Below are 24,749 nucleotides of genomic sequence, written 5' to 3' on the forward strand. Positions count from 1 at the left end.
ATGCAATGCAAAAAGGTGGGAATAATAATGATATGAATGAAAATTAGAGTAAGGATCAGGAAAATGGGGATGATCAGATCAAAGAGAGGTGTACTATAGCATAGAGAGTATGGAGTGATGGTGTTGGTGGGATAACCTCAAAGAGTGGAGAATTGTTGTTTGTATACTAATGTAAGGAGTATCAAAAATAACGGGGCTGAGTTTGTAGCACTGACTGAGTCAGTATGCTCAAATATAATTGGTATAAGTGAAACTAGGTTGGCTGATGATGATATACTGTCAAGACTAAAAATAGTAGAATATAGAATTTTATGAAAGGATAGGAAGGTGAACAGATGATGGGGGAGTACTATTAATGATAATAGATGAATTGTGTCCTTCAGGAGGAGTGGAAGTCGAAAATAGTAGTACATGTGAAGATTTTGAAACTATTTGAAGTTGAGATCAATAGAATAGTATATCTAATAGGATGCTGTTATAGGACAGAGAATGTGGAGAGCACTCATTGTGCAAAGTTTAGACAAATTAGATGAGCAAGTAAAAGGAAAGTGATCCTAATGGAAGATTTTAATTATAGGAATGTGGACTGGACTGAAAATATTAGAGTGATGGTAACAAGGAGAGTGCATTTGTTGAGTTTCTGCAGGATAACTATCTTAAGCAGTATGTGATGAAAACAACACAAAGTTTTCAGGTGTTAGATTTGGTGATATTCTCACAGGATGTTGTTGTGAATGAGATATCAGCAATGCCATCTGTTGGTGAGAATGAACATGAAGTGCTGGTTTGGAAGGTAATTAAACAAGAAAAGGTTGCTATCAAGAAGTACATATGTGAAACTATAAGGTTGGTGATTATGAGAAGCTATGTAGTTAACTAACATCAATACATTAGGTTGTGCAAAAAAGATGTTGTCAGATACTGCCTTATCATGGAAAATGATAAGGCAGTATCTGTCACAACCAATGCATAACTGTGTGCTAAGAGTTAAATGAATAAATAGAGCAGGAGAGAGAAGGGATGGAGGAACAATGAAATCAAGCAAGCAGAGAGGCAATTAAGGGATTTTACCAGATTAATACAGAAGGAATTATAAAAAAGAGTGAATGTTAAGATGGGAAGAATGAGAGGCTATCCCTGGAAGTTGTATAAAGATTTGAAGTTAAGACAGTTTGTAGTGAACAGATGCATGAAGAATATAAAATGCAGGCCAGAAAAGTGACAAGCATGGCTAAAAAAGAAAAAGTAGAATATGAGAGGAGATTGGCCATAGGCCAAATAATCCAAGGGAATTTTTCTGCTATGTTGCAAGCAAGAGGAAAATTAACTATAGTAGACTGACAATAGTGGATAGTTATGGTCATAAAGTGAAAATTACAAATAGTATAGTGGAATTATTTAATGAACACTTCATCAGTATATATCATACTGGTGTGAATGATGCTGTACAACATGTAGAAGGGAGGCAAGTATCAAGAGAATGAAAGATGAAAGAATCAGAGGTGTAACATGTGTTACTTGGGTTAGATATTAATAAGGTTGTCCATTCCATTAATATCTAATTAATACATGGTGATGATAAAAATCATGGTGATGACATATCACCATGTATTTTTACAGAGTTAGACATGCCCTTGACCGTTATTTAATGCAGTGGGAAAGTTTCCTAAGGGGTGAAAAGAAGGCAAAATAATACCTCTCCACAAGAATGGTTCTAGGACAGAAGTTTCCAATTATAGACTGGTCTATATATCTGCAATTGCGTTAAAGTGTTGGAGAAACTGGTAGGAAAAGAATACAAGGGTTTATGAAAGGCAAGTCTTGTTTTAGCAATATGCTTACATTTTATGATAAGGTGATAAATGCATGGATAAGGGAAATTCATATGCAGTAATTTTCTTGGACTTTGCAAAGGCATTTGATAAATTACCACATGAAAGATTAATGTATAACCTGAAGATGGGATTGGATAAATTGGTTAGAGGGATAGAAAATTTCTGAATGATAGCAAGTTATGTACGATGGAGCAAAATCTAAGAAAAGGAAGGTGACCAGTGGTATGCCTCAGGGTTCTGTTCTTGGGATCCTACTATTTAACATCATCATCATCATCAAATTCCTACCATGTACCCTCAAGGGGTGTACAGGATATGATAGTACTACATGAAAAATTTACATCATTACTAACTTCCTATCTACAATTTTCCTCCAAATCAGTCTGTTACTTGTCAAGATTCCAATATTATCAAATCTTATATTTCTATCGTCTAAGGCACTTTGTACAGTATCAATCCATCTATATATTCGTTTTCCTCTGAGTAATTTTCCTGCCAACCTGGCAGAGAACATTTGTTTTGCTAATCTTTCCTAGCCCATTCTGTTTAAGTGACCATACCACCTGAGATTAGCTCTGCTAACACATTCCTGGATGCTAACAATGTCAAGTTCTTTCCTAATATCCTCGTTTCTAATATGATATCGCAATTGATGCCATCTGTTCATGCCCCTAATCTTTCTCAGGACTCTCATATCTGCAGTCTCTAGTCATTGGTCAAGTGTTTTACTTCTAACCCAGCTCTCAGATCCATAAGTTAAAATTGGTTTAAACACTGTCTTGTATACAGCTAATTTAGTGTTCTGACTAATTTCTCTCTTATTCCATATGAATTTATTCAATTGACTTCCTACCATACCAGCTTTGTTGATTCTGTTGTTTATTTCCATATTTAATTTACCATCTTCACTAAAAATCGTGCCTAAGTAGATGAAATGTTTTACTTGTTTCACAGGTTCTCCATTCACAATGCAGCTAACATTATCAACGATTCTGCCTATTTTCACTGTCTCTGTCTTTTTAAATAGTACCAAAATACAAAACGATGGTACTATTTAACTTATTTGTTAATGATATTTCACGTGAATTGAGTGGGGATCTTCAAATGTTTGCTGATGATAAGGCAAATTTAGGCAGAATTATCAGGAGTATTGCTGATGTTAATTCTCTACAGGAAGATTTGAACACATTATTATCTTGGACAGATGAGTGGAGTTGTAGATTAATATTAATAAATGAATGGTGTTGCACTTTGGGTATAGAGATATAAGGCCATACTGTATTGGTGGAGCTGTACTTCAGGATGTGGATGAGATTTGGGATCCTGGGTAATGGCAGATAGGTAACTAAAGTTTCGAGGGTATATTGCAAGTGTTGCAAAGACTGAACATTGTATTGCTGCTGCTATGATAAAAAGCATATTGCCATGCAGGGATAAGGAGGTGGTAGTGCCTTTGAATGCATGAAACTATTGTGCATTTGGTCGCACAGCTTTCATTATGATGTGGAAACATGAAAGAGAATCCAAAGATGACCAAAGTGATATCGGGACTCTGGAATATTAGTTATGAAGAGTAGTTGAGGGAATGTGGATTATGGAGTTTGGCAGGCAGGAGGAAAAGAGGAGATATGATAGAGACCCTCAAGTTAATTAAGGGATTCTATCAGATTAATACAGAAGGAATTATAAAAAGAGTGAATGGTAAGATGGGAAGAACAAGAGGCTATCCCTGGAAGTTATATAAAGATATGGTGAAGAAGGATGTGAGGCGTACATTTTTTATATGGAGAATTGTTGGTGAGTAGAATGCAATGCCAGAGTGCAGGGAGTATAAATAACTTCAAAGTTAATTATGATAGACATGTTTGCTTGTGGAACGAGCCTCCCACAATGAGTTTATTGATTTCATGGAGGTTGGGGTAATAATAATAATAATAATATAAGATATGAACTACTAGGTTTATCAGTTCCACACTGTGAACAATTGATAAATAGAATAAAATAGTCAGTCCCATCTTCACAGTATGCTATTTCCCAGACAAGTGCATATATTCTCAGACTCGTCTGGCTATTTTGCAAGGGAGGGAAAAAAATTTATTTTTTCAACCAAATGATGTATAGCAGATCTATTTAGTCAATGAAATGCCAAACTGATTGACTCTATATAATCACATAGAGTCAATCATAGGTTATCAGCCCACTCAATGACAAATTATAGCTGGCTCACATTACATACCTGACATTTCTGCTATTGTGTAACCAACTGATTTGAGTTAGAAGTTGAGCTACTAGCATTATTGGTGTGTGGTTTGGTTTGTAACATAAGCCAGATGTCAAGCTGCTATTGGGTGACCAGTTAATGTGTAATTTACTGAATAATAATAATAATACTATAATGAACTCCTGGCTTTTGAAGACAATCCTTCAGTTTTTGAATGTTGTAAAAAAAAAAAAATACTTGTGTGTATTATCATAAGACATATGGTTAAATAACTTACCTCTGACAGTATCTTTGGTTGAGAATCTCCTAAAAGAGCAGACATATTTTCCATTACAACTTTCCTTCTTATTTTTTTAAATTCCTTTTCTTTTTCACATAATGCCAAACTATACCTCAAATCAGTGGCATGTCTAAAATAGAGAGTTTTATATTAGGAAAAAAAAAAATGAAGGTAAAAATACAGATTTTCCATTATTTATGGATTATGAATATTAATTAGTCAACACAAGATATAACTCTGTATTTCTCTCTCTCTCTCGCCCTTTATATATATTTATAATATATATTTTTTAATGTGATTCCCACTCATGGAAGGTTGCAAGCCTATAAGTACATTAATACCATGAGTAGGCTATCAATTAATTTTATTTTATTCATTTTTAGATTTTTTTTTTGTATTTTTTACACAGTCCAGAAACCCTGCTCTAAAAACCAAATGGAACTTTTTTCAAGCCACTTCAGACCTCCAATAATCAGGGTGGTCGTCTCACAGTGAGTAATGAAATTCACCTCCCACCTAAAGACAATTACAAACATCTATGCCCACAGCAGAATTCACACCTGTGACCTGCTGGTTAGCAAGTAAAAGGAGGAACGATTGGTAACAGAGGCAAACCAAATAGTTGACTTACTGAGTGATCATTTTGCAAGGAAGTACCATCTAGGTGGTGATATTGCAATGTTAGATATGACACTGACTGATGAAAGAATAGATGTTGAAGTATTAGAGGTGCTTAGAATATTGCAAAATCTCATTGCAAACACAGTCATAGGATTAGATGGCATATCAGCACATGTTTCAAGAATGTTCAAGGGAATTATCAGCTACTCTGACCAAGGAGTTTTTTATTTAAGCACCGGGAAGGTGTCAACTGAGTGGAAAGAGGGTAATAAGCAGTAGTAGTAGAAGTAGCAAATTATAGGCCAATCAGTATCTCAGGAGTGGTGGTCAAAGTATTGGAGAAATTTATAAAAGAGAGAAATGAAGACTTGGTGAATAGGAACATGATACTTTATAAGGGGAAACATGGTTTTGTGAAGGGTAAATCTTGCTTTAGTAATATGCTTACTTTTCATAATAAAGTGACAATAGGGTTGAATAAGGAAAATGGCTACTTGGTAATAATGCTTGACTTTGCAAAGGAATTTGACCGGAGTCCACATAGAATCTCTGTTGCATAAATTGGAGAAAATGGTGATGGATATGAATCTGGTGATTTGGATTAGAGGGTGCCTGATGGACAGAATAGTTTATGGAGAAGTTGAATCTAGGAGAAGGTAAGCGACTAGTAGTGTAACACAGGGCTCAATACTTGGTCCTCTAGTGTGTAATTTGCACATAAATGATATAGGAAATGATTTAACAGGAAACATTCAGTTATTTGCTGATAATGCAAAACCGGGAAGAGCAATAGTAAATAAAGATGATGCAGAGATTCTGCAGGATGACTTAAATAGACTGGAATAATGGCAAAGGTAAATGGCTGACAGTCCAATGTGGCCAAATATAAGTGTGTGTAAATCGATGCACTTTGGTAGACAAGTTGCAGGCCATGTACTATATTGATGGAACTGAACTGCAGAAAACGGATGAGGCTAGGAACTGAAGGTTGATTGTGAACAGATAGTTGAATTTTAGAGCAGCATACTTGAAAGGTAGCCACAACAGCACATCAAATTACACAGTTGTTGAAGAACACACTAAGAAGTAGGCAGGAGTAGGGAGGTTTTAATACGGCAACTACATCTGGACTACTGTGTGCAGATCTGGTTAACTAGATTCTGTGGGGATGATAAAGTGGTGGAGAGGATTCAAAGTGACAAAGATTGTGGCAGGTCTATAGAAGATGCTCCTATGAGAATAGATTGAAGATCTGCAGGCTTCAAAAACTGGCTGATAGGCAAAAAAAAAAAAAAAAAAGAGGAGACATAATAGAAGCATATAAGTTATTACAAGAGTTTTGTACGATTAACACTAAAGACTTTTTTCAGTACATGGCAAGAAGGAAAAGAACGAGGGGTCACTTGTGGAAGTTGTGCAAGAGTGTGGTTAGCAAGGGTGTTAAGACTAGATTTTTTTCTTGGAGGGTGGTGAATGAGTGGAATGGGTTGCCAGAGGTAGTTGTGAGTGCTTCATCAGTAAATGAATTTATGGAGAGGTATATGATAGATACCTCTCCATAGGTATCTATCATATACCGCTCCTACCAGATGTGTGGCACATGTGAAACATCCTGGCATGAATATGTTAAAAATATTTGTTACAAATGAATTATATACAAGCGATTAAAGAGTTTAAAAAAAATTACATAATTAAAAGTTATTAATGATTTACTTGATCTTAATGATCTGAGGATGGAATATTAGGTCAGAAGCCCTGGTCAGCTCTCCATAACTTTAAAGTGTGTGTCTCCTGTGTATCTCCACACAGGAGACACATGCTTTAAAGGAATGGAGAGAGCTGACCAGGGCTTCTGACCTAATATTCAATCCTCATCTTCTCATGGTGTGCAGGATAATGAACGAACGAGGATGGGCTGGCAATTTGGGATTAAGCTGATCAAATTGTATTCTTATTGGCTTAAACCAATAAAATGATGGTACAACATGACAGAATTTCATGCCAGCTGGGGTGTCACCAATGTAAACAAGGCCCCATTGTTTTCGCCAGTGAAACAGTGAAAAGTCAACTACTGGAACAAATCCTAAAACACACCCCCAACTAAACATCACCAGAGTTCCAGATCGGTACTATCAACATAAGAAGCCTGAATGACAAAGAAATGGAGCTAGCTAAGGAACTGGATAAGTACCAGATCAACATAATAGGGTTGACTGAAACAAAAAAGACAAAAACTGGTGAGATCTTTCTGAGCAATAAATACAAAATGTCATATTCAGGCAATGACAATCAAAGAAAAGAAGGAGTGGCCATAGTACTCAACACTAAATACGATGCTAATCTACTTGAATGGCAGGAAATTTCAAGTAGAGTGATAGATGTGAGCAAATATCAGACTGGGGAACTGGAAGATGAGACTTATCCATGCCTATGGTCCCAAAGAAAGTTCTACTAAGGTAGAAGGGGAGAAATTTTTTGAAGCTTTAGAGAAAGCATCTGACACAACAAAAAATTAAAAGTTGGTTCTTTTTGGGGATCTAAATAGCAGAGTAGGAAATGATTGTCAGACATACAAAAATAATGTGGGAAAATTTGGAGAAAAGAGCAAAGCTAATAATAATGGCAAATACCTGTTCGATTTCTGCTCAGGATATGGACTGGTTATTACTAACACAATGTTCCAACATAAAAATGTGCACAAATTCACATGGAAAGAAGATGCAAGGAATAAGAATAGTCTCAATGACTGGACTTAAGTCATTGAGACTATTCACCAGTCATTGACAACTTAAGTCAATGACTGGTGCAGGACACTAGAGTATACAAGGATTTCAAATTGGAAGTGATCACCATTTAGTCTTGAGCAGGATAAAATTGAATTTCATATTGAAAAGAATAACATGTAAGAAAGTTTTAAAGTGAATAATAGTTGAGCAGCTCTCAGATGTGAACTGTAGACTAAAATACACAAAGATTATTGAAGAAAAAATGAAAGAGTTTGAGAACAGGAACAGGAACTCTAGAGATTCAGTGGCAAGCCCTGAAGAAAGCATTGATTGATTCAGCCAAACAGGCATGTGGTGATATTGTCTGCCAGGATAGAAAAATCAGAACTCCATGGCAGACACAGAAAGTTAAAGAGGAAGTGAAGGAAAAGAAGAAAGCATATCAAAAGTTCCTGGCAAATAAGCCAGCTTGTGCTCTTAGAGAATATAGAGACAAATGTAAGAAAGCTAAACAATGTGTAAAACTAGGTAAGCAAAAGTCATGGGAGGACTCTGATAAGAACATAGAAAATAAATATCAAGAAGGTTCTGGAGGTTGTTGAAGAAGCTCAGAAATGAAGGAAAGAGTGCTGTAAAAGGAATTAGAGATAATAAACATGATATGAAAATTGGAAAAAAAAAAGGAATCCGTGAAGTATGGAGTAATTACTTCGAAAAATTGTTCATTGAAACAATCAGTGACAGCACAGTGGTAATAAACACTGACCAGGCATGCAATCAGGAATATATATCCATACTTGAAGCAGAAAAAGCCATCAAAGCCGGAAATGTAGAAGGGCAGCTGATGTGGATGATATTCGACCAGAAATGCTCAAGTATGGATGTATAGAAGTCTTACAGTGGTTGCATTGCTAAGTTCAGAAGGCCTGGACAGAGGGACGAATTCCAGATGATTGGAGTAGAGCTCTAATAGTACCCATATATAAAAAGGGAAATAAAGCTGAATGGGAGAATTACAGATATTTCCCTACTGAGTGTTCTAGGTAAGATTTATGCAAGTATACTTGAGAAATGGTTGAGAAGGATTGTAAAAAGACAGAGGCAATGAAAATAGGCAGAATCGTTGAACATGTCAATTGCGTTGTGAACGGAGAACCTGTGGAACAAGTAAAATATTTCAGCTACTTAGGCACGATTTTTAGTGAAAATGGTAAATTAAATATGGAAATAGACAACAGAATTAACACTGCTGATATGGTAGGAAGTCAACTAAATAAATTTATATGGAATAAGAGAGAAATTAGTCAGAACACTAAATTAACTGTATACAAGTCAGTTCAAACCAGTTTTAACTTATGGATCTGAGAGCTGGGTCAGAAGTAAAACACTTGACCAAGGACTAGAGACCGTTTTTAACATCATATTAAAAATAGGATATTAGGAAAGAACTTGTCATTGTCAGCATCCAGGAATCATTAGCAGAGCTAATCTCAGGTGGTATTTGTCACTTAAACAGAATGGGCAAGGAAAGATTAGCAAAATAAGTGTTCTCTGCCAGGTTGGCAGGAAAACGACCCAGAGGAAGACCAAGATATAGGTGGATTGATACAGTACAAGGTGCCTTAGATGATAGAAATATAAGATCTGATAATGTTGGAGTATTGACAAGTAAAAGACTGATTTGGAGGAAAATTGTAGATAGGAAGTTAGTAATGATGTAAATTTTTCACGCAGTACTATCATATCCTGTACATCCCTTTATGATGATGAAAGTTTGTAAGTTATTGTTCCATTTTAAGTAATTAATTTCAATCATAAGTGATTGATGAGAGAGAGAGAGAGAGAGAGAGAGAATTGGATATCAATTACACAATGCAAGAAGCAGACCACATAATGGGATTTGTATCAATCCCATTTGTGTACTCAATTTGTGTATAATTAACAAATGGATCAGTTAAAGTTGTAAGGCAGGTGCATATGTTATTACAACAGGAGAAATGTACCCAAATATTCGCACAGTCATTCCTCTATCCCTCCGGATTCCGTTCCATCAGGCAAGACGTAACTCGTGTCGGATGTAAGTCGATACATTAAATCAACAGAGTTATAGGTGTTAGGGACTTAACCACAATAAGTATACTGTTAATTTAATTTTTAGACCTTATTATAAAACTGTACTGTGTTACTACTTGAACATTATCTCGAATTAATAAAATTTTAAATTCTACATTTTTTTTCATACAATAGCTTTCCATTTCACTCACATAACAGTTGATTAAGGCATCCTCAAACAATTTTTGAGTCATCCACGACTTCTTATTGCTCCGATAATGAATTAGAAGAATATGCTTCCTATTGTTTTTGAAGGCTCGTGAATTCTTACTGTGTTGTTTCACAAATGGGTTCTAGCCACATTACCCCTAACAGAATCATAATAACAGTTTTTAAGAGCTTTTAAACCAGGCACATATTTTAGCTTTTTTGTGAATGAATTTCCGCTCGGGCATTTTTTTCCGAAAAAAGGAAGGTCTCATCCATATTAAATATTTGCTATGGCAAATAATTTTCCTCCGTAATAATATTATCCAATTTCTCCACAAACTCTTTGGCAGGCTTCTCATCGACACTTGCACATTCACCATACATATTCACATTATGCAGTGCAAAACTCTGCTTAAACTGCATAAATCAACCTGAAGAAACGTTGAATTCGAAGTCGCAATCGGGCCCTGCTTTCTCCTTCAACATGTTAAAGAGACTTAGTGCCTTAGTGGTTATGGTCATAGAGTGCTAAGGGATATGCACTTTTGGTTCAGGTCCTCTATCCATGATACAAGTAGCTTTACCATATTTTGCAACTTCGTTTCAAAATTAACTGCTCACCTCTTTTTTTTGTGTTTCTTCACTAGGTTTTTTGATTGTGTGTAGGAGTCATGTTTCACAAAACATCCAGAAAAATATTTAATGATAAATACACAGATAACCCATTTCTCAAACATAAAATCAATAGAGGAACTGATGAAGACATGTTTTGACTGCCGAGGGAGTTTGCCGCTGAAAGCGCTGTAGCCAATGTGCATGCTTTACCTTACGCTCACTTGCATCTTGTTCAAAAGTATAGCCGAAAATGTTATTTATTCTTGTATGGTATCACGGATGTATCTTCGAAAGGATGTAACTCGAACGGACATAAGTGGAGGGATGACTGTATATGCAGATTATATTTACTCACAGATATGGTGGTATGTAAAAATAACTTAATATAATTACTTAAAATATCATATGCTAAGTATAAAATGAAAGTACTCTACTTACTCAATAGTCAACAGCAAAGAAAGGTTAATTTCAGAGCCCTAGTAGAAAAGATGGATATTAAAACAAATATTATTGAAAGATAATATTTGTTTTTAAATATTATCAAACTACAATACTGAACAAAGACTGAGTTAAATTTGGCTGGTAGAACATTAAAATTTTTTAAATAAACTCATAATACATGCAATTTTAAATATCAAGAATTGTATGTATCTACACTAATATTTTGTTTTGTTCTAGCCTGGTTTTCCAACTGATTAGTGTATCTGCTCTCTCTCAAAGCTGCAGGTGAGAATCCTGCAATGGACATGGATATTTATGGTCTTTAGGTGAGAGATAAATTTCATTGCCTGGTGTGAGAACACTATCCTACTTATTGAAAGCCAAAAGCGATTTGAAAAAAGTTCCATGTTTGGTCTCTAGAGTAGGGTTTCCAGGAATATTTAAGAACTTTTGTAGGTGAAAGTCACAGCAACAAAATAAAAAAAATTGCTCTGTGTATCATGGAGCATCATCATCAGAGTCAGAATCAAACTAAAGTCATATCATTATTATTATTATTCCGGACTTCTACTGAGTCACAAGGCTCATGTGGAATGCTAATATTAGACAACCCAAGTCTGTCATAGCAGTTCACTACAATTAAAAATGTACCATACTAATACAAAAAAAAAAAAAAAAAAAAAAAAAAAGTACACAGATTATAATTACTGACAAATATAGTAGTAAATAAAAATACTTAAGTTAGCTTAAACTATCATAAACTACATAAAACAAAAAGCAAGGGACCCTACTTACTCCATAGTTAACATCAAAGATTAATTTCAGAGCCCTAGTAGAAAAGAAGTGTAGTGGTAATGTATAGTGATAGTGATATTAAAAATAAATATTTTCAGTGCATAATACTGAAAAATTAAAAACAAACTCATTCACCATCTATACTCCCACTATCCTCTCAGGCAATGAAATTCCATGCAGAAGTCACTTCTCACCCTTTCACTCACCACATCCTTTCATGTGGCCCCTTGTATTTAGTCTACCATATGAAAAATCTTCAAAGTATCAGTCCAGTAAATAAATATCTCTCAACAACTTGAAATGTCTCGATCATATCACCCTTTAATCTTCTATCCAATCAAGCTCTGCAGTTTGCATTTCCTTGATCTATTCTCACAACCAACATTGTATAGTCCTGATATCATTGCTCTTAGAAAATGTCAATGAACTCTGGATCCCTCTCCAAGAATACTTCATCTCCTTCAAATCTTAGTGAGCAGATGAAAGAAAAAAATATGCATATGTTTGAAATGAGCAAGCAACAATATCAGTTGTTTCATGTAGCTACTGCATGCAATATATGATGAAACACTTCAATTTTTGTTGTCATTAAACTGATAATTACATTATTTTTTTTATATTGATTCCATACATGAGTGGTCAAAGAATTTATAAGCACATGCAATGTGTAGGGTATAGGTATGAACTGAGAAAAAAGTTCATTGACATTTTTCATGAAGAGTTGCACGTTGTAGTTATTTAGAAATACCTAATAAGGAAGGCTTTTCCAGGAGAGAGAGAGAGAGTGGTACATTAAATAAAAGAAGAAGAGGAGAAACAGATTTGATGTATTCACAGTTGATCTGAAAAGGGATGCTGGGCAACTGCTGATCTCATTTTAACAGACTTAACAGAAAGTGGAGAATAATGATTTCCAGTTCAGTGCAGCAGTGACCACTGAATTATCCGTAGAGCAAACACAGTCCTGAAACACTGCATATCTCACCTTTAAAGCGCTTGGAATGAGCCCATCATGGAGAGATTGAATTTTCAGAAAATGTAATGGACCACCTGGAATGTCAATCTTTACAATGGTATGGATATGTTCAATGGATGCCACAGGAGAGATGGCCCATGGGGGATTACAAGGCAACTGCTGAACAGTGGAAACGTCTTTTTTAAAAAAAGTAAGGAAACAACCAATATAAGTTAGAGGTAAATGTTAGTCCAAGTAGAGAGATCTAATTCTGTCTAGTGATATGTGTGTTACTGAAGGCAAGGGTAAGTGAGAGATTCCTTGTGCAAGAGAAAAGGCAAAGCTGCATTTTAGTGGCACAGAAGGTGACCAGTGTCCTTACCTCACTAGAAGATGGCAGTATGGAAATTGTGAAATGAGTAGGATGAATGGAGTGTACTATCATTACCAAAGCTGTGAACAGGATTAGTGTGATTGAGAGCAGGTCATTTATGCATATTAGAAAGAGGGTAGGTGATAGAACAGAGCCCCAAAGCACTCTTACATTTGTGGTGAAGCTCAAACAATGGGAGCAACCTCCATGACATGTGGCAAATGACCAAAGAGAAAGCTGGTTAATCAATTACAGAGGGCGTCGGGTAGACCAAAAGATGGCAATTTGTTTAACAAGTCTCAATGCTAGATGCAGTCAAAAGCTCTGAATGTGGGCTAAGAGGTCAGCTGTGGACCTTGAATGGCAGAATCCATACTGATGATCACTAATTAACTTGTGAGTCTTTAAGTTGTGGAAAAGTTGATTCTGATGACTTTCTCTGTTATTATGGAGAGGATTGAGATGATGGTGATTGGTATTAGATTGATGGTAGACCAGTTTTGGAAAAGGCTGGATATATGATTGCTTCCATGTACTGGGATAAGAACCAGCTAAGTATAAAAGATTGTAGAGATAATACAAGACAGGTGTTAGGTCTGAAGTACAACGTTTGGATACAACTGTAGAGATGCCATCAGGACTAGAAGTAGTTTTAGTGCCCAAAGTTATCTAGTATTCTTTTGATGTGTTTTTGCCAAAAAAAAAAAAAAAAAAAAAAAAAAACACAGGAAGCATAAGGTGCTCAGATTCTGATATAGTATGATGCGATTTGTCTTGGTCATTTATGCAGGAAAAGAGTAATACTAGGAGAAGGTGAACTTTATCTTTGCTATAACAGTGGTGCTATCTGGATGAGAGAGAGAGAGAGGGGTGGAAGCAAAGGTAAGTAGAAACTGTGCCCAATGGCCTTAGCAAGGGATCAGAAGGAATACCTTTCATTTGGGCAGAAAGAGTCATAAATACAAAATAGTCAAATTTAGATCTTCTGATGACTCTTTTGTATTTACTGAATCATTTTGTACTTGCTGAATCATTTTCGGTATAGGCTAAGATCACTAATCACTGAGGCTGGGGCTCATGATGTAAGCTAATTGTGATAAGCTGAGTTTCTGATTCAAACCACTTTGGTATGCTTTCTGTTGAACACTAGCTTGGAAAGAAGATGGGAATTTGGGGGAGAATGAGGAATGAAGGACTTCAATGCCAGTGAGGATAATTTTTGTGACATGCTTGGAACAGATATTTGGGTCAGAAGAGCAAATAGAAGTAACAGCCAGACCATGGAAAGGAACAGAAGAAATTCTGGAGATCATCCCACTTGCGCCTTTGTGGTACCAAAGGACAAGAGAATGGGAGTGGTTGGAGAAAGTGTATTTTGTGAGAGAGGAAACTTGCACAAGATTATGACCTGTGTTACCAAGAGGTGGCCTCTATAGTGTATCTGGAAGGAGAACTGGTTAAAAAGAGACCAACAGTATTTGTAGAGTAAAGAGAGTTATCAGGAATTTGGATAGACAGATGTATGATTTGCATTAGGTCAGTGTTTACAGCAAAGATTTCCACATCTTGTTTAGCTTGGTTGGTTGTGTTGGAAAAGGAGAATTAGATTGACTTGTGGACATTATGATCATCTAGGAAGATCACCACACTATTTGGATAGCTGAATTGCAGATGGCTGAACTTAATGGAGAGAAAGGTGAAGAGATCAGAATGATTTCAAGAATTTAGAGACCAGTAAATGAATGTTACTAAATGGGGAAAGGAAACTCTGAGCTAGAGGAGGTCAAAGACAGGGTATTCTAAATTAGCCATTCTCTGCAAACTGCAAGGAATGTCAGCTCATTCAAAGGCACTGGTGTCACCCTTGTAGTGAAAGGAATCGTGCACAGGCCCACCTCTAACATTTGTGGGACCTGGGGTAAAAGTACAAATGGAGGCTCATATACCATATGCTACATATTTAAAACTTATAATCAGGTTAACAAAGTGTTAAATAAAATATGTTCTAATCCTCTTACCCTAACAAAATAAAATAATATGTATAAAGCTATGGTTTTTATATGGCTGAAAGTTGGTAATATATCAAAGACAACTGAATTTAATTATCATTGCATATATATGTCTAGTTGTTAGTTGTTCTGTTGATGGGCTGGAGGATACGCTGTATATTGCACACTGCCGCTTGCCCGTTACAGGTCCATTTATCTATCAAAGCTTATATGACTATGGAAAAAGAAGTTTTTTTTTTGACATAGGCAGGGGCATACAGTCATAATTCATACTGGAATGGTGATGAATGCTTCATAATGTTCATATAATTACCTTTCAAATTTAAAACTACTTCTATGCAATAGTTCTGTCAATAGTTCAATCAAGTATTATTACTATTGCATGGACATTTCCATGGAGCATGAAAATTCATTTCAGGAGGCTCACACCATCCATGCAATATCTATCATACCTCTTCTTGAGCACACTGACTGATAAAGCACTTGCAATAGACACTGACAACCAATTAACCCATTCCAATCATTAACAACTCTCCAAGCAACTCATTCACAACTCTTTGACCCCTCTAGTTGCTGAAAAATTTCCTCTGGTTCATTCGTATAAAACCCTTTTAGTAACTTATACAGTTATATCATACCCACTCTTTTCTATCTATGAACCTAATTCTGCAACCCACAAACCCTCCATATATCCTCACAGTGAGCATTACACAGACCATTCACCACCTTCTTCACCTGCCTCTGGATTCTCACCACCACTTCCTCATCTCCAAGAAACTAAGAGTGAGTAAATAGGGTGTGGAGTAGGTTTTTTGCATGTAGAGTAGTAGCTGATTGGAATGAACTGCCTGGAAGTGTGGAGACAGCAATTCAATAATTCTTCTTTCAAATTCATCCTTGCATATATATAAATTAGTAGTGCATTCCCAATCAACTTGGTGTGGAAGTTCTTCAAGGTTAGAGTTTGCTGAGAAGAGGACATGACTGGAAAGGGCGCTCACTCATGTTCTACTGTAAGAGATGTCACGTCTATGTTCCTCAAGACGAAGTGAAACAGATTTATCTGTCTGGCCAAAATAAAGTCGACCACAGTCGCACAAAACTTTATAAACACCAGGAAAATGCAGCTGGTTGTGTTTTGGTTTTGGTTGACTCACAAAAGAACGAAGTTTTGGCAAGTATAGTTGATCTTTATGTTGAATTTCTTCAAAATCCTAGATAGTTTTGGGGTAAGAGAGCTGATAAATGGTAACTGTATATGAGTTGGTTGATAGGGTTGGAATCATCTTCTTGTTGAGGATGTTGGCGTGGTCTCAAACGTTTAGTGATGTTACGAGATGAATATCCATTATTTAAGAAGGTGTTTTTCAGGAAGTTAAGCTCTGTTTGAAGATCTTCTTCTGTGGAAGTGAGACACGATGGGCAAGCGTGGAGATGATGCCCAGTTTCTGAGGAGGGAAGTGATGGGAAGAGCCATGTAAATATCTATCAGTGTGGGTGGTTTTTCGAAAAATTGAAAATTTAAGACAGTCAAGTAATCTGCTGATCTTTAGTTCTAAGAAGGGGAGAATGCCATTAATCTCTTGTTCTGATGTGAATTTAATGTTCTGATGTTGATTATTTAAATGGTTTATATATATACAGGGTGTCCCAAAATTCACGCAAGAAGTAATTTTGATAGAAAACACAGGTTTTTAATTAAAAATTGTAATTTCTTATTGATTCATAAAGTATACAGTATAGAGTTATGCATGGAATAGCATATCGGGTAAATGGCCTCCACGGCTTTGCTGGCACTTACGCACTCTTTTGTCGAAATTTTCCATGGCCGTTTTGCATAAATGTGGCTGAATTTCGTTGATACAGCACTCAATTTACTCCTTCAAGTGTGGGTGGTTGTGGGCTTGTTGGCATAAACCTTAGACTTCAAAAAACCCCAAAGAAAAAAGTCCAATGGCGTTAAGTCACATGATCTGGGCAGCCAATTCTGATCACCAAAACGGGAAATTACACGACCAGGAAATGACTCATGCAGTAATTGAATTGTTTCTCGGGCTGTATGGCATGAGACACCGTCTCGTTGAAACCACATGTCGTCCACATCCATATCTTGCAATTTAGGCAAATTGCAAGATATGGATGTGGACTGGATTATCATGTCGTGATAGCGAGCACCATTAACTGTTATTGCCTTACCAGCCGCATTTTCAAAGAAGAATGGACCGATGATGCCTCCAGCCCAAAATCCGCACCAAACAGTGACACGTTGTGGATGCATTTGTTTCTTAACAATCACTTGTGGATTTTCTGAACCCCAAATGCGACAATTTTGTCGATTAGCGAAGCCATCAAGATGTAAATGAGCCTCATCGCTGAAGATGATTTTGTTCGAAAACTAAGCATCCACTTGTTGTTGTTCCATAATCCATTCAATGAACTCTCTTCGCTGTGTGTGGTCATTAGGCTTAAGTTCTTGAGTCAATTGAACTTTGTAAGCATAAAGATGCAAATCTTTCATGAGAATATGTTGTAGAGAGCTTCTCGAAATGCCCAATTCAAGACCACGGTGCCGAATTGATGTTCCTGGACTCTCAGCAACACTCTCACGAACTGCTTCAATGTTTTCTGTTGAACGACTTGTTGAAGGACAGCCAGAGTGTATAAGATCACTAATTGATCCAGTTTCCTTGAATTTTTAAATTAATCTTTTCAGCTGATGAAGTGAAATCACTATTCCGACCATATTTTGTACGAAAATTGCGAACTGTAGCTGCCAAACCTTCATTATTTTTAAAATATTGCTCAACAATGAAAATGCGTTGTTCTTTCGTGTAGCGCTCCATTTTTAATAACCCTAAACTGTCAGCTGTCACGCCGTCTTTTTTTCCTCGTTGGCAACACTTTACCGCACAAATGGCGCTAAATTTAAATCTTGCGTGAATTTTAGGACACCCTTTATATATATATATATGATTTTTAAACTTGTAGAACTGTATTAGGCTTTCATGAGAACAGGAATCTTATCTTAAACTTGTAGAACTGTTTTTGAATGTTCATAATGTTTAAGACGATAAAATAATTTAAATAAATTATTTAATAATAAGCTTTACTTTTTGAAATTTTTTTTTTTTTTTTTTACAATCAGTTACCCATTACTTTGCAAAAGAAAATGAGCAGAAGAAAAGCAGAAGGTGATAGCAAGCACCAGTTTAATGAACTGTGGGAAAATGAGTTCTTATTTATTGCGGGTCCTTCAGGAAAACCGTTGTGCATTGTTTGTGAAAGCACTCTCTCAGATAATAGAAGACATGATCTTAACAGACACTACAGAAAACATCAAGCTGAATTAGAAGAAAAACTGAAGTTAGTTCCTGGGTCTGAGTTGCGGAAAGAATATGTGGTTAAGAAAAAGGAAGAAATAAAAAATAGACAAAATATATTTGTGAAATGAAGTTGTGAAAGTGTGGCAATGCTGGAAGTGTCTTATGAAATTACCTTTGTGTTGGCTAAAAAACACAAGCCTTTCTCTGATGGAGAGGAAGTTGTTAAGCCCTGTCTCGAAAAATTTGCAAAATGTCTTGGTGATAAGAATGTTGAAAGAAAAGTAAACCAAATTGCTCTGTCCAAGCAAACAATTACAAGATGCATTGAAGAACTTTCCCATGATGTTACTTAGCAATTGAAAGACCATATTCATGCTTGTTCTTTCTTTTCTTTAGCCTTGGACGAATTCGTTGACATATGCAATGTAGCCCAATTAAGCATTTTTATAAGGGGAATTGATGGTAATTTTAACATCTTTGAAGAACTTATTGGTCTTGAGTCATTTCATGGAAAAACCAGAGGGTCAGACATATTTGACAAAGTAAAGTCATGTCTAGAAAATCAACAACTAGATTCTAGTAAGCTCATCAGTGTTTTCACTGATGGAGCACCGTCAATGGCAAATAGAGTTTTTGGGACTGTAACTTTACTTGAAAAGTTTTTAGGTTTCTCTACTAAAGTATCACTGTATTATACATGAAGAATCTCTGTGTGTAAAAACTCTAAATTTGAAGCATGTTATGATACCAGTTGTAAAGTGTGTGAATAAAATTAGAGCAAGAGGGTTAAACAGAAGAGAATTCGGAGAATATTGAGAAATGCTATATATGGAATATGGTGATCTCATCCTTCATTGTGAGGTGTGCTGGCTTTCTGAAGGACAATTTCTCAGTAGATTTTGGAAGCTGAAAGAAAGTGTTCATCATTTTCTGGAAGAGAAGGATGAGCTGCATGAGGAAAAAGCCTTGTTGTGTGATGAGAAATGGCTATTTGATTTAGCATTTTTAGTTGATGTTACCAGCCACCTCAATGATCTAAATTTGAAACTGCAGGGCAAGAACAAATTGTTTCCTAGCTTAGTAAATGACATCAGTGCATTCAAAACGAAATTAAAACTGTTCATCTCCCAGTTACAAAACAGGTATTTAAGTAAATTTCCATATTTAAAAGAACATAGTGAATCTGTTGAAGATAATGGCAACTTTACAGAATATACTGAGAAACTCAGATTATTGCAAAGAGCCTTTAACAGTCGTTTTAGCGATTTTGCCAAAAAAGAAGACTGCATACTTGCATTTATAAATCCCTTTTCACTTACTGTACAAAAAAACTTAACGATGCCTAGTAACATACAAATGGAACTTATTGATCTCAAAACCAATTCTTTATTGAAAATGAAATTTAATGAACTTCCATCACTCTCCGATGCTTATGATATAATTAATTTCTGGTGATCGTTGCCCTGTGAACATTTTCCAGACCTGAGAAAATTTGCTTAGAGTTATATCTGTCATTTTGGAACTACATCCAGATGCAAACAATCATTTTCATCAATGAAAATGATTAAGAACAAACAACGGTTGTGACTGACTGATTCAAATTTGAAAAACTGTTTGCTGCTTTCTGTAACTGATTTAACTTCAAACATTACAAGCTTAGCAAAAGCAAAGCAATTTCAAAAGTCTCAATAAAATAATTAATGTTTATCTTGTCTTTATATGAAATCCTTTTATTTAAAACTGCTAAAAGTTTCTATATTACCATATATATAATAAATCATTTTATGCATAACCTAAATATATATCCATATTACCATATTTTAAAAGGGCAGAAAAGTGGTATAAGTTTGTATGGCGCATCTTAGCTAAAAAATGAAAAAATTGACGCATGAACTATAAAAGGTTGGCTACCCCTGGGTTAGAGTGTTTCAGGTTCATATCCATGATGGTATAACTGACTTCAAGGATCAACATGTACTCTAAAGAATGAAACTCTGATATATAAAAAGATTAAAACAATTACTGTAAACATATAAATACATGCAGATAAATTCTTAGTACTTCACTATATCTCGCTAAGGAGGTCTGACATTCCTTATAAAATTACAAGTACTAAATTACTTTCTAACTTCTTAAGACATACAAATAATTACATGGCCATTCTAAAATTACGCATTATGAACTCAATAATAATTTCTCATACTCTGGCATATTCTCAGACTTTCACAGTTAAATTCAGTACTGAGAGATAACATTAAACACATTAATTGTGTTTAATGTTATCTCTCAGTACTGAATTTAAAGAAATTGTGAAAATTTCTTTTGAAGCATCTATTTTATCTCTGTTCTATATATCTTTGCTTGTTTATTTATTTTTTTCACTCATTCAGTCTACCTCATCTCTTAAATTCCTTAAATATAATAACTAAAGATCTCACTTGACCAATATACATACTTGAATATTATCTTTTAGTTTCTTTAATGCAACTATTTTTCATTTTCTGAAGTAGGCATAAAGAATAATTGCTCAGACAAAAGGAATACATTTAACTGAGCAGTTCCGATTGCATTTCCAATAAAAGAACTTTACTGCATCTATCTTGCTTCTTGGATATATATATATATATATATATATATCACTTGCTTTTCATTAAGCACAAAACATTCTTACTCATATATGAAGGCCAAATACATTATACTGATCTTCAATTATTAATTGAAGGACAGTATAATGTATCATAATGTATCCTCCAAGGGTACAGAACGTCATAGTTATGAACCCTTGGAGAGTAATTAAAGATGCATATAAAAACTTTCCCAAGATTAGAGAACGTAACTCAGTAGTTTATTAGACCTTTCAAGCTCTTCTTCCTAGCTTTCCTACCCTTTACTGGCTATTGTTCCAGTTACCCAGCGACAGCTGTTTTAAAAAACAACTAACGTGCATGTCTGTTACTGAGATCCAAAGTGAAAGTCAATTGCATTACTACAGTGCTTGTATGTTGTACAGTAATGGTGACATACAAAATATACATACATCATTATTTTCATGTAACTCCTTTAGGATTACAACGCATGGTAAGTAAGTTTACTATTTGTAACTACATTTACATTTCTTTTATACTGCTACTGCTTAACTACATAGTGGCTTCAATAATACTAAGCATATAATACATTAATAATGCAAATACATACATACTGTGTATATATATATATATTAGATAACTTTATCATATAAAAAATGTATTCTTTATTAATGAATTTTTTTACTCAGTATAAATAAAATTGTAGAAGGCAAATATAACAAGTGAAACAGTTATGCAAGATTTTTACAGAGTGCTCAAGGGTTCTGTACTAGGACCACCACTCTTTAATTTGTACATTAATGATAGAGTGGAAGATTTGATGGGGGGGGGATATTCAGTTGTTTGAGGATAATGCAAAACTGGGGAGGGCAATAGTTGATATCTTGCAGGATAATTTAAATAAATTGGCAGTGTGGGCAAAGGAAAATAGTTGTCAATTTAATGTAAAACGTAAGGTAATGCACTTTTGGGATGAAAGGGTTACAACAAACAAAAGGAGTGGAAAGAGGGCAACCATATTGATGGCACCAGATTACAGGAGACTGATGAGGCTAGGGATTTGTGGATGATGGTGGATAGAGATTTGAAATTCAGAGGACATTTCAAGAGTCGGCAAATGAGCTCAGGGATTTGGATGTTGAATAACACATTGACAAGTAAAGATAGGGAAGTTATTATCCCTCTTTATAAATAAGACTATGATTTGGTCACATGTTGATAACTGTGCACAGATTTGGTTACTTGGGGGACCAGGAGGTGGTGGAGAGGATGCAGCGACAAGTAACTAAGCTCATGACAGGTCTGTGGAATGTCCCCTATGAGGACAGACTGAAGGCATGTGGGTTGCAGAGTTTAGTGAAAACAGTCCCCCCCCCCCTGGAAACTCTGGCTTTTCATCCCTCAAAGCAGGCAAACCAGCCCCATGAACACACATATCCACAGACATAGGATCCTAACTGTGAGAAGAAAGAGGTTAGCATTTCAGATCTTATCTTTCTAGTGCATATTATGGATCCATAATAGTCAACTTCCTGGAGGAGAATGACAATTGACAGGCCAATACCACTGTCATGGAATCCTCTTTATGGAACAGAACTATTTTTGCCCTCTTTCCATTCCCTTTGTTCATTATTCAACTTTTCCAATACAATACTCTGGACCTTGCCAGAGCTGAGAACTTGGTCAGAGGAACTGTTCATTTTCTTGCACATCCTTGTAATACATGGAGCAATATTCCATGCAACCTCATAGCAAAATTCGAATTAAGGATCTATACCTTAAGCACTTCTATTTCATCTACCTCTATTCTCATATCGGTCGCTGTCACAACTGGCAATGTAATAAATCCACTTGGATGGCATAAAGTGATGATTTATCAACCTCAACTGTTTTGCCTGCCATTGTTACTGCCCTACCATCAGCACTCGTTAAAGTTATCCTTCCACAGTCATTCTTCCCTTTACTCACAACACAGTAAAAGAATTCCTTGAGATTTTCTTTGGCCTGCTTGACTAATTTCCTATCATAATCTGATTCTGCCTTCAAAACATTTTTTTTGTTAGATGAATGATTTACTTCCTAATTCTGAGATGAAAGATAAAATCAGAAAGCAGTATTAGACTATCTTCTTATTTTCTAATACTTTCAATATCACCCTTCACACTTTTATCTCTTTCATATTACTATCACTCACTGTCTTGTATGTCAACACCTCCATTTGTGTTTACATTCCTCCTAACATGCATCATTACAGCCAAGGAATCTCTTATGCTCTTCCTTTGAAATCACACTTGAATTCAATAACTCATCATCCTTAATCTTCAAGTTCAAAACACATGCGTGTGCACACACATACACGCACACACACACACTCTTATGGAATATTCCAACATCATCATCTCCTTTATCTTACCCTCCTTTGATTAGTTATTGGACTCCTTGGTATGATGATAACAATGATAAATTTCCCTTGACCGTTTCCAATGCACTATGATTTCATTATTCTACCAAAACTAAACGTAGCGATCCTGGTTACTGACAAATCCTCTGATGCTATCAACAGACCCAGCATTCTCAAACCAAGTACCCTCCATTACATGTTATTTTAGGTAATTATTTTTTATTAGCTTTATTCCATTTCCTCCCCTCCATGTGATTATTCTTCATTCCAATCCATGTCCCCAGAGATGAAGTTACTCACATGTCTCCAGCTGCTAGCAGCATCCAATAACATTATGTTCATTCTTTTAAAAATTGAAACATAAGAGGAAGAATTCATCATTAAATATTATTATCAGAATCACTTACATTTAATTTAAATGTTTTTATTTATTTTATTTAAATGTTTTTATTTATTAAAATTTTTGGCTAAGTTTCATAGCTATTTTCAATGCAATTGTAGGAAAACAAAAAAGAGAACACCAATTCAATTGAAAGCATGTGATATTATATGCACTATCAGCTACAGGAGAGAATAACTCCATCTGTATTAATAGGTATTCAAAATAAATTACAATAAAATGATTTAGTTAATAAATTATTTTTAAATATAAACAAAAAAAATTTAATTACAAATTAAGGAACACATGAATGGTGAGTATTAGTCAGTATAACTTCCTCAAATTGAGAAAGTTTTAGGTCAGGTTTGGATTGTGAATGTGCTTCATTGTTTTCCTTGTACAGTCTTTCTAGAAGAAAATAACTTTTGTGTGAAACTTTGGTTCTATTCCACTGAATCCTGCTTTTTGTAGATAATGTGTGGCTTGCTAAACTGGATTTGTTGGGTTCTCTAAGTGAAATGTATTCCTCATATTCTTCAAAATGCATTTGTGCAGAATGACCAGTTTGTCCATAATAACATAAGCCACAAAAAGCAGGGGATTCTGTAAATTGCAGGATAAGAAAGAGGAGGATATTTGGTTTTAGGTGAAATAAGGAAGGTATTAAGTTTGCGAACTGGATAGAAAGAGATATGTAAGTTAATCTGTCGAAGTAGTCTTGCTATTTTTTCTGAAAGTCCTTTAACATATGAAATACAAATTCTGGTCATTTCTTCTTGAGGCAGGTTAGGACGACGGCCATAATTATTGATTATTTATTTATATTTTTTATAGTTTTTGAATTATAACCATTAGATATAAAGATAGTTCTGATAATAAACAGTTCTTTGTTTAGAAGAGAATCTGTAGAATATATTTTATGAGTTTT

The 24,749-nt window shown here is 35.3% G+C and overlaps 1 protein-coding gene across 3 annotated transcripts in view; it reads right to left on the minus strand.

Annotated features, from left to right (window-relative positions):
- The window catches only part of LOC150092382 (cytosolic phospholipase A2-like), a 341,574-nt gene that overhangs the window by 212,936 nt on the left and 103,889 nt on the right, over nucleotides 1-24,749 (minus strand). For all 3 annotated transcript variants that reach the window (XM_090415055.1, XM_090415056.1, XM_090415054.1), the window contains exons 7-8: nucleotides 10,999-11,036; nucleotides 4,334-4,466 (exon numbers count right to left, since the gene is read on the minus strand). In XM_090415055.1, coding sequence (XP_090271181.1) covers nucleotides 4,334-4,466; nucleotides 10,999-11,036 — 171 coding nt within the window. The remainder of the gene's footprint in view (nucleotides 1-4,333; nucleotides 4,467-10,998; nucleotides 11,037-24,749) is intronic.

This window comes from Typopeltis vanoorti, chromosome 26 (assembly GCF_054136105.1).
Source record: "Typopeltis vanoorti isolate ZY-2024b chromosome 26, IOZ_Tvanoo_1.0, whole genome shotgun sequence".
NCBI lineage: Eukaryota > Metazoa > Arthropoda > Arachnida > Uropygi > Thelyphonidae > Typopeltis > Typopeltis vanoorti.